At 46.5% G+C, this 11,581-nt stretch overlaps 1 protein-coding gene across 1 annotated transcript; it reads left to right on the forward strand.

The window, feature by feature from the left end:
• Nucleotides 1-2,688: 2,688 nt before the first annotated feature.
• On the forward strand, nt 2,689-8,947 carry LOC142710025 (histone H3-like centromeric protein A). Its single transcript, XM_075848511.1, has 5 exons — nt 2,689-2,762; nt 5,944-6,045; nt 7,743-7,879; nt 7,948-8,025; nt 8,326-8,947. Exons 2-5 carry the CDS (start codon nt 5,961-5,963, stop codon nt 8,455-8,457), a joined length of 432 nt encoding a protein of 143 aa, XP_075704626.1. The 5' UTR covers nt 2,689-2,762; nt 5,944-5,960; the 3' UTR covers nt 8,458-8,947.
• Nucleotides 8,948-11,581: the final 2,634 nt, after the last annotated feature.

Genomic DNA, 11,581 nt, shown 5'->3' on the forward strand with positions numbered 1-11,581 from the left:
TGATAAATCACAGTGCGTATGTTATTTTAATCTATTTACATTTCCTCCTCCCAGTATCTGCGAAATAGTATGTAAATGCCATATCTTGCATATTCCTTGAGACAAATTTATTAACTGATAAGGGCTATTTTTCACATTTGAAAGACAGTTAATAAATTGGGTTGTAGTGTTCTTACTGTGCTATGAGGTTTGCACACACTACATTTAATGCTTTAGTATATCCGGCCCAAACACTCCCTCCAAATGCTCCTGGCCCGGCCCCTCTGTCAAATTTTAGAACCCATTGTGGCCCGCGAGTCAAAAAGTTTGCCCACCCCTGGTCTAAGGCTATGTTCACACAGAGTTTTTTGCAGGAGGAATATCTTCCTCAAAATTCCGTTTGGAAGTTTGAGGCACATTTTCCTCTCCCTGCACGCCGATTTTCGCTGCGTTTTTCGCCCGCGGCCACTGAGCGCCGCGGGCATAATACACCGCGAAATACGCTTTCTCTGCCTCCCATTGAAGTCTATGGGAGGTCAGAGGCATAAACGCCCGAAGATAGGGCATGTCGCTTCTTTTTCTCGCGAGGCAGTTTTACTGCTCGCGGGAAAAAGACGCCGACGCCTCCCATTGAAATCAATAAGAGGCATTATAGGGCAGTTTTTGACGAGTTTTGCGGCGCGGTTTCCGCGTAAAAAAAAGTCGTCAAAAAACTCAGTGTGAACTTAGCCTAAAATGTTCTTTACACAGGACGATTATCGGGCAGACAAGTGTTCATATAACGCTCGTTGCTGATAATTGCGCTTTGTAAAAAGGGCAGCGATCCGCAGATGAACGAGCAAACACCCAATCATCTGCTGGTCGTATCGTTTTAAAAAAGTGAAATATTATTGTTGTCGGCAGCTCATCTCCCTGTGTAAACAGAAAAACGCGCTGCCGACATGATAATAACGTTTGGGGACGAGCGATCGGAGTAACGACCGCTCGCCCTCATCCATAGCTCCGTGTCATCCATATCTCCGTGTTATCCATAGCTCCGTGTTATCTATAGCTCCGTGTTATCCATAGCTCCGTGTTATCCATAGCTCCGTGTTATCCATAGCTCCGTGTCATCCATAGCTCCGTGTCATCCATAGCTCCGTGTTATCCATAGCTCCGTGTTATCCATAGCTCCGTGTTATCCATAGCTCCGTGTTATCCATAGCTCCGTGTTATCCATAGCTCCGTGTCATCCATAGCTCCGTGTTATCCATAGCTCCGTGTCATCCATAGCTCCGTGTCATCCATAGCTCCGTGTCATCCATAGCTCCGTGTCATCCATAGCTCCGTGTTATCCATAGCTCCGTGTGACCGGAGCAAACGAGCAGATATGTCATAAATGTCAGGTAGATTGGGGTTCCACCTCTGGGACCCGCATTCACTACTATGGGAGTTACGGAAACAGATCAGACAAAGCCGGAGGTGGGACCCTCATCTATCTGACATCCTATGGATACGTCATAAATGTGTCTGATGGGAAGACCCCTTTAATGAGTATATCAGTAATAGTATAACTAGCAAGTACCAGCCGCTACCCCTCCCCCTCATTGCAACACCAAGTAAGGCCCCATGCGCACGACCGTATTTTCATCTATTCCGAAAAACTGTCCATAATGCATCGGTATATACGGATCCGTAAAAAAAAAGAGGGAGGATGCAAATGATGTCATCAGCATGTTGCATAGCAACGCTTCCATAAATACGGTCGAGTACGGATGCGTATCCATAGCCGCCCATATTTACGGAAGCGCCCATAGACTTTTATGGGAGAGTCCCTGCTGTAATTACTGATGAAAAATACGGTCGCGTGCGTGGGGCATAAGAAACTGCAGCTGCATCCCCCTCCTCCCTGTTTACAGTTTTTCACTAGATGGAACTTGCACGATCAACGATGTATCCAGTGAGTCGGTGCTCATTTACACGAGCCGACGCACGCTGTACGGGGATGAGCGATGGTTAATACGATGGTCCGTGCTCGCACAGTTTACGTATTGTCGGCAGCACATCCCCTGTTTGTACGCTGTGGACAACGACGATTTTTTGGGACGCATAAAAAATGTGATCAGCTGACCAATGAGTGCAGTTTATCGTCTGATCGTCGCTGCCCGTGATCGAAAACAAGCGCTCGTATGATTATCGGCATTGGTAAAGGGGTCTTAATGTCAATAAAAGTTTTTTTTTTTATATCACAACGTTTCTAAGCATTTTCTATAGAACTTGATAGAAACCCATCGAGCCTTTAATAGACCCATCCTGGAACCCAGGGGTATAAACAGGCTTTTCTTTACAGCCGAGGTCTTGATGACGTCATTGAGACCGCGCGGTGATCGTGTATTATAATTATTATAGATTGTGGGAGATCAAACATCAGGATATAGTTTTGTTGGCTTTAGCGATGGTTTGAACATTTGGTGTACTTCTATTAGCCACAAGGGGGCGATACATAACCTGTAAGAACGCAGTGCGGGAGCATTTGGTTTTTCTTGGCTTTAATATTGTGGGGCTATTATATAATCTATACCAGTGGTTCCCAACCGGGGTGCCGAGAGCTGTTCAGGGGTGCCGCGGCTCATCCACGGCAAAAAAAAAAAAAAATTTTTTTTTACATTTTTTTTATTTTTTTTTGCTACAAGCTCCGCCCCCGACGTTGTAGCAGACGTGACGCGCGGACGTCTGTTACAAGCACCGCCCACAGCTTCCCACTAGAAGCCTGACGGAGGGAGAGGAGCCTAACACTGGGCAGGGTAAGTGCGGTTTTCTTTACTTTCTTAGCAGTTGTGTGAGAAATGGAGCCAGGGGAATGTGGTTAGTTGTAGTTCTCTCCTCTTATACCTCCTCCCTGTAATGTCCTCTGATATCCCATAATAACAGCCTGGACATGCTGGGAGTTGTAGTTCTCTCCTCTTATACCTCCTCTCTGTAATGTGCTCTGATATCCCATAATAACAGCCTGGACATGCTAGGAGTTGTAGTTCTCTCCTCTTATACCTCCTCCCTGTAATGTCCTCTGATATCCCATAATAACGTCCTGGACATGCTGGGAGTTGTAGTCCTCTCCTCTTATACCTCCTCCCTGTAATGTCCTCTGATATCCCATAATAACGTGCTGGACATGCTGGGAGTTGTAGTCCTCTCCTCTTCTACCTTCTCCCTGTAATGTCCTCTGATATCCCATAATAACGTCCTGGACATGCTGGGAGTTGTAGTTCTCTCCTCTTATACCTCCTCCCTGTAATGTCCTCTGATATCCCATAATAACGTCCTGGACATGCTGGGAGTTGTAGTCCTCTCCTCTTATACCTCCTCCCTGTAATGTCCTCTGATATCCCATAATAACAGCATGGACATGCTGGGAGTTGTAGTCCTCTCCTCTTATACCTCCTCCCTGTAATGTCCTCTGATATCCCATAATAACAGCCTGGACATGCTGGGAGTTGTAGTCCTCTTCTCTTATACCTCCTCCCTGTAATGTCCTCTGATATCCCATACTAAGTCTGGACATGCTGGGAGTTGTAGTCCTCTCCTCTTATACCTCCTCCTGTAAACTTTCTCTGATATCACATAACATCCTGGACATGCTGGGAGTTGTTGTTCTTATACCTCCTTATTTATTCCTTCCCCAGGGGTAAGCACACTTTCTGTCTGTGATGGTCCCTTTACTAGAGGGGCAGATGGTTATTTTATCGGGGGGCGGGGGGACTGAGGCTGATGGTGGCTTTACTGGAGGGGGCTGATGGTCATTTTACTGGGGGGACGGAGGCTGATGGTGGCTTTACTGAGGGATCATTATAATGTGAGTGGGGGGCTGACGGTCATTACTGGGAGTGGGGGGCTGACGGTCATTACTGGGAGTGGGGGGCTGACGGTCATTACTGGGAGTGGGGGGCTGACGGTCATTACTGGGAGTGGGGGCTGACGGTCATTACTGGGAGTGGGGGGCTGACGGTCATTACTGGGAGTGGGGGGGCTGACGGTCATTACTGGGAGTGGGGGGCTGACGGTCATTACTGTGAGTGGGGGGCTGACGGTCATTACTGTGAGTGGGGGGCTGACGGTCATTACTGTGAGTGGGGGGCTGACGGTCATTACTGTGAGTGGGGGGGCTGACGGTCAGTACTGTGAGTGGGGGGCTGACGGTCATTACTGTGAGTGGGGGGCTGACGGTCATTACTGTGAGTGGGGGGCTGACGGTCATTACTGGGAGTGGGGGGCTGACGGTCATTACTGGGAGTGGGGGGCTGACGGTCATTACTGGGAGTGGGGGGGCTGACGGTCATTACTGGGAGTGGGGGGCTGACGGTACATTTTCGCTGCTGCGTGTCTAGAGATCATATGGATTATTAGATGTTTTATTTCTGTATATTTGTACTGCATTGTTGCAGCTCATCGTCCTCCAGCTGCGGCCTTTCATTTCCATGACGACTGCTCCACTTTTCCTTTGCTCCAGTTTTAAATTTCCCACCTTTGTCTGGATTACGGATTCTCTGTAAGGTTCTGTGCACACGACCTATTTTTAGGCGTTTTACGCCTCGAATCACGCCTGAAAAGACGGCTCCATTACGTCTGCAAACATCTGCCCATTGCTTGCGGGATCTGCTGCGGGTAGCTCTTCTGTTGCCGCATTATTAAATAGATCATTGATGTCGCTGTTCTGGTAATTGATGCCACGAGGATCTATTGTATTCATTGATGCAGCGTGCGTTAATTACTGACATCCGGCAATCTCATATCTTCACCGTCAATGTCATCACTTTCTTGTCACTTGCATTGGTGGCATCAGTCAGTATAAGGCCTCATTTACACGAGCGTAATATATGCGCGTGCGACGTGCGTGCTTTTCACGCGTGTCGTACGCACCTATATTACTCTATGGGGCAGTTTAGACGATGCGTGAATTTTGCGCAGCGCGAGTGCGTTGCGTAAAACTCACGACATGTTCTATAATCGTGCGTTTTTCGCGCATCCACGCACCCATTGAAGTCAATGGGTGCGTGAAAACCACGCATGCCGCACGGAAGCACTTCCGTGCGAACTGCGTGATTCGCGCAAGAGCTGTCAAAAGGATGAATGTAAACAGAATAGCACCACGTGCTTTTCTGTTTACAAACATCCAAACCGAGTGTCAAATTAGAGATGAGCGCACCGAACTTCACCGGGTTCGGCCGAACTCGTTTTGACCGAACCCGGCAAAAAATGTTCGGGTACGCGACGTCAGTAGACAGTCACTGCCCACGGTGCTGAAAGACTTAAACTGTTTCAGCACCATGGACAGTGACTTTCGATCACAATATACATATACGTGTAAAAAAAAACAGAAGTTCGGACTTACCGATAAGTCCCGGCTCCTTCCTCCAGTCCGACCTCCCGGGATAACAATTCAGTCCAAGTGACAGCTGCAGCCAATCACAGGCCAAGCACAGGCTGCAGCCAATCACAGGCTGCAGCGGTCTCATGGACTGCCGCGTCATCCTGGGAGGTGGGGCCAGATGACAAGAGAGGGACGCGTCACCAAGGCAACGGCCGGGACACCGGACTGGAGGAAGCAGGCAGTTCATGGTAAGTTTGAACGTCTTTTTTTATTCACAGTTTGGTGTATATTGTGATCGGCATTCACTGTCGAGGGTGCTGAAAGAGTTACTGCCGATCAGTTAGCTCTTTCAGCACCTTGGACAGTGACGGGCGTCGACTAGCCTCATCTCTATGATGGCGGCTGCGCGAAAATCACGCAGCCGCGCATCATACACGGATGACACACGGAGCTGTCAAGTGCCTTTTGCGCGCGCAAAACGCAGCGTTTTTTGCGCGCGCAAAACGCACACGCTCGTGTAAATCAGGCCTAAAACCGCTCAGTTTATCCTACGTCAACTGTCATTCTGCTGAATTGTCACCGTCTCTTACCTGCTTAACTGATTGTATGTCTCTCAGCAGCGTTTTACATCATCATGAAACCACCCCAGAAAAGCTCGTCCCGCAGGAAGTCGGCGCAGCCGCAGAAGAAACCTGCAGCTCCTCCTCAATCTCCGCCAAGTAAGAGAAAGTTGCACCTTGATCATCTTATCACTCTCATTATATAGTTTATTTAATTCCAGATAACCTCGGGTCGTGTAATACTAGATTGTAATCCGTTTCTCAGCTTTATATCTTAGAGGGTTCGTTTCTATGCAGGTAAAAATCTGTTACATACAGAAATTTCTGTAGCACAAGGCCGCCACTAGGGGGAGCAAACTGAGGACTGATTTATATAGGCACAACAGGAGCTGTATGCATGTGCACAATCGTCTCCCCCTAGTGGTGGTTGCAGGAAGCACGTTACTATATGGCCCTGGGAAGGGAATCTGAGAACACAGCTCACACCCATGAAGATATATTATGAAATGAGGGATCTAAGAATTTCCAACCTGCAGTCCGACCGCTCTATTCATTCCCTATGGGATCGACGGAAATAGTCAAGTTTGACTGCTCCTTGCCCAATTATACACTCTGCCGTGAGCGGCTCCACGCAGGCAGTCGCGATGTTGTGACGTCAATTTCTGAGCCTTTTTTCTACTCCGTTTATGCAGCGTGTGGATGAGACGTGTTTTATCTCATCCACTTTGCTGCTACTGTATTATGCTGCCGATTTTTCCGCATTATAATACAGGTATATGCCGTATTTACGGAATGTGTGAACTGACTCTAACCCCTCCACCCACCCCCCCCCCCCCCCCGCCAGTCCCCGCAAAAATGTTCTTGCATCAAACCGGTCCTCGGTGCAGAATAGGTTGGGGACCACTGCCATAGAGAATGACTTGAGTGACCACCACTCTGGGACCCGCACTCTTGTTAACAACCCGCAGCGATCCGCCATTTATCACATATCTTGTGGATAGGTGAAAAATTATTTTCGTGGTACAACCCCTTTAATCAGGTATCAATGGGACTTGATGGACCCCAAATTATCAGTCATAGAAAAGTATCTAAAATTTGAACGTCCACATTTATATCCTTTTTAGGTCCAACATTCTGTGCTGATTAATTTCTTAATGTCGTTTTACAGCAGTTGGAGCACAGTTTTCTGAAACGGAGCTCTAAATCTCCTGCGTAGACAGTTACATGGTAGAATTTTGTCTCCCTGCAGCCACCACTAGTGGGAGCTCACTGCATACTGTTTTGTTACCAAGTTCAATGTACAACCATATACAATGAGCTCCCTCTAGTGGTGGCTGCAGGTAGCATGTTATGTTTTAAATCTGTTTACCTGATGTTCCTTGGGGGACATTAAGGTAATAGGCCATGTTCACACAGGGCAGATACGTGGCGTAAAAGTACACAGCGTATTGGCCCTGGGCACCGGAGGTAATTCTGGCTGAAAAACTGCAGTTTTTCGGCTGGAATGTCCATAGAAGGTAGAAAAAAAAACCATACTTACCCGTAGCCATGGTGACATGTCCCTCTGATGTTCTGCAGCAGTCATATGGGATGAGACATCATCCCTGGAGGCCGGGTTGAACGCAGGAGCAGAGAGATCTGGGTAAGTTTGGCGTTTTTTTCCCGCTGCGTCTGGATGAGATTTGTTTGAATCTCCTCCACTCTTCTGCTTCTGTATTACGCTGTGGAGTTTCCGCAATGAAATCCGTTGCAGAAAATCCGCCGTGTTTACGCTACGTGTGAACCCGGCCAGACAGTGAATTTCCATGTAGCGGGAGATTCATTTTCAGCTATGATTATGGATTTCTTTCTTACAGGTAGAGGGGAAACAAGTCACAGACCGAGCACGCAACGAAGAAGACGTTACCGCCCAGGAGCCCGTGCACTGATGGAAATAAGAAAGTACCAAAAATCAACCAATCTGCTCATTCAGAAAACCCCGTTTTTCCGCCTGGTGAGTGGATGTGTCCTCTGCGGCTGCTCCTCTTTATTGTCAGTGATATTCCCCTTTTATTCTTGCAGGTGAGAGAGATCTGCCTGAAGTATTCCCGCGGCGTGTTTTACTACTGGCAAAGCACCGCACTTATGGCGCTACAAGAGGTCAGTATCTCATACAATGCACTGTCCATGTAATTCATGGGTCAACCAGAGAGGGAGCTGCTCTTTGCAGTGGTTCACTACTCAGCCCCCGCCCTCTCTAACACATCCATATGCCCTAGCGGGACATTTGCATAGGGGTTGTGATGCATTATGGGAGTTCCAGAGGCCAGACCCCCCCCCACCATCACTCTAGCTAACAGCTCATAAAAGTGAAATCTGATCAGTCCTTCGAGCTGTGTAGTAAATTATACCGGGAGTGCTGTCACTTTAAGAGGGACTAATGCTCTTCTGTATCCACAGTCAGCTGAGGACTTCCTCGTGAGTCTCTTTGAAGATTCTTACCTCTTCAGTCACCAGGCCAATAGGGGCACTCTCTTTGTGAAGGACATGCAGCTCGCACGGAGAATCCGAGGCATCCCGTATGAACTGTGATAACGCTGCCGTTTTATCTCTCAAGATTTGATGAAGATTGATCACGTGTAAATAGTTTTATATTAATGGAGAAAATCTATTGGGAAATACAAGTTTTACCATTGCATAAAAGATCCAGTTTGGAAGAGTAAACCGGCTTTAGCGCCCCCTCCTGACACTGGTTACAATGGAGGTTTTTTCTTTGTTTTATCTGTTCATGGGAAAGTTGTTACAACCAATATGGCTGCCGCTGCAGTTTGCAGGGTGGTATTGCAGTAGTTTTTCTGTCCAGCTATGTAATGGGTTATAGGGGTCCAGGATGTAGCACAGAAAATGACCACAAGGCGGCACTGCTGGACAAAACCGCTAACAAAGACGCTGGACACAACCGCTAATGAAACCTGACCTGGCCGACCTTCTAATTGTTCTGCTGAGTTTATGATCTGCTTCCTGTTTTTAATCTGTGAAGATTTGTTAATTTTTTCAAATAAAAAAAAAATGTATATTATAACTTTGATCTTCATCATTTTAGACTAATCTTCATAAGGACTTGGATATGATCAATGACTCCAGCTTCGCTGTAGTTCAATACTCTTGCTCTGTCCCACCCCCATTCTTTACACTGCAGCTATGCTTGTTCAGAGTGTTTGCTGTGTGTGTGGGTTGGGTCCAGAATTATTTGGGCAGTGACACAATCTTCATGATTTGGGTTTTGCTGCCACCACATTGGATTTGAAATGAAACAACTGAGATGCAATTGAAGTTGAAGCTTTCAGGTTTATTTCAAGGGGTTAAACAAAAATCTCCTGTGAAAAGTTTAGGAATTGCCACCATTTTTCTACACAACCTCCTCATTTCAGGTGATCAAAAGTGATTGGACAAATTAACATTACCATAAATGTTTTTTTTAATACTTTGTAGAGAATCCTTTGCAGGCAATGATGGCCTGAAGTCTGGAACCCATGGACATCACCAGACGCTGGGTTTCCTCCTTTGTTTTTTTTGTTTTTTATATTTCAAATTTTTTATTTTCAAGAAAAGAAATGGGGATACAGAAAAAGAAAAGGGGGTGACATGGGTACAGAAAAAGCCCATGAGGGCCGATCATTTCAACCTATATTTAAACAACAATAAGTAAATATGCAATCAAAGTCCTCCCAACATAGTACCATCAATACACTACAAGCATTAGTATAGCAAGACAGGAATACCAGCATTACACCCTCATCCGCCCCTCCATCACCCACATCTCAGTCAATTCTTAGTAACGATTGATTCAAATAGGGAAGTAAACGAAGGGTAGAAGGACAAAAGGAAGGGGGGGGGGGTATAGGGAAAATCTTAAGAGGGAGAAGGGGAGATGTTCTCCCCTCACTCTCCCCCCCCCCCCCCCCCCACAGCACATCACAGACCAGAGAGAACTCAAGAGCTCCCTGGTTCTCCACTAATCAGTTCACCCATGGCCCTCTTGTATCTGTCCGACTTGCAGAAGTCAAACCAATAGAACCAGGTTTTCTGAAACTGCGTTGCTCGTTCGGGTGCGGAATGGAGCAACTCCTCCATTCTCCGAATTTCGTGAATGCGCTCCAGCCATTGTCTAGTCACAGGAGGCTCAGAGGATCTCCAACCCCCCGGAATACAAGCCTTAGCTGCGTTCAGCAAATGTCTCACTAACATCTTCCTGTAGCGCCCCACAGGTATATCGTGGTGGTGCAGCAAAATCCATGCCGGATCATCTCCCAGCGAGATTCCTGTGATCTCCAGAATGATATCTTGAACCTCTGACCAATAGGTGCGAAGGTTCTCACAGCTCCAGAATATATGTAAAAGCGTTCCCTCTTCTCTGCCGCATCTCCAACATAAAGGAGAAACATCCGGGAACATTTTATGTAGCACATGTGGGACTCTGTACCAACGGGATAGTATTTTAAAACTGGTTTCCTGATAGGCGTTACTAATAGACGCCTTATGTGTGAGGAGCATGATCTGTTCCCTTTGCTCTTGTGTTAGAGTAATCTGAAGATCTCTTTCCCATTTCGTAATATATGGTGGGATGAAATCCTCAGCAGGAGTGAGCAGCACGCAGTAAAGACTGGACAGGGCCCGTCTCACATGCCCCGTTTGAGAACACAAAGTTTCAAAGGAAGATAGAGCTCGGTCATAGGAAGCCGGTGTAGGTAGTCTTGACAAGTAATGAGTCAATTGTAACGCCTGTCATTGGGATGCGTCCGGGAGACCCTCTGGCTGGGAAAGCTCTTCTCCATGCAGCCATGCATTGCCCCTATAAAAATGACTTACTCTAAAATGCCCCTGCTGTACCCATATCTTAAAGGTCTGATCTGACAGACCTGGGCCAAATTCCGGGTTACCCAAAACCGGAGTGAGGGGTGATAACAGTTGTGATATTCCCTCTCTACTCCGCACCTTTCTAAACACCTGTAAAGTTGGATATATGGTAGGATGATCACGAAATTATTTTTTTCTATATAATATTGCTTTTAGTATGTCATTAAAATAAATTTTATTTATTTGTGTTGTACTTTTTCTTTTTTTTCTTTCTTTTACTCTATGGGGGCTGCCATTTTTTTTTTATCTCTGTATGTGTCGATTAACGACGCATACAGAGATGGAATACGGCAGCTACAGGGCATAGGAGTCAATGAAAACATGTGAAATTATTATTTAATTTTTAATACTTTCCACCATATGGAAGAAAAAAAAATACAGCAAAAAACGTAAAAAATATAATAGCAATAAGTAACAACACTTAAAAAAAAAAAGGTTTAATTCGCGACACATTCCCTTTAAGGCAGCAGAATAGGCTAGTAAAGCTCTGTATATTGGCACACACCTCACACTCCATTACGGACCATAATTGCAGATAAAAATACTCATCCATTCATTTCTATTGCAAATGGACACCTCCTATATTTACAGGGCCACCTGATCGCATCCTGCAATATTGACACAGATTAAAGAGAACCTTTAATCTTTAACTCCTTAACGCCGAAGGACGGATATATCCGTCCTCAGCAGCTGCTAGTTCGCGCAGGAGGACGGATATATCCGTCCTGTGATGGCGCGGGTACTGAGACTGTACCCACGCGATCAGCGGCAGGAGCACGGCTGTTATACACAGCATGGC

This window comes from Rhinoderma darwinii, unplaced genomic scaffold (assembly GCF_050947455.1).
Source record: "Rhinoderma darwinii isolate aRhiDar2 unplaced genomic scaffold, aRhiDar2.hap1 Scaffold_4205, whole genome shotgun sequence".
Taxonomy (NCBI): Eukaryota; Metazoa; Chordata; class Amphibia; order Anura; family Rhinodermatidae; genus Rhinoderma; species Rhinoderma darwinii.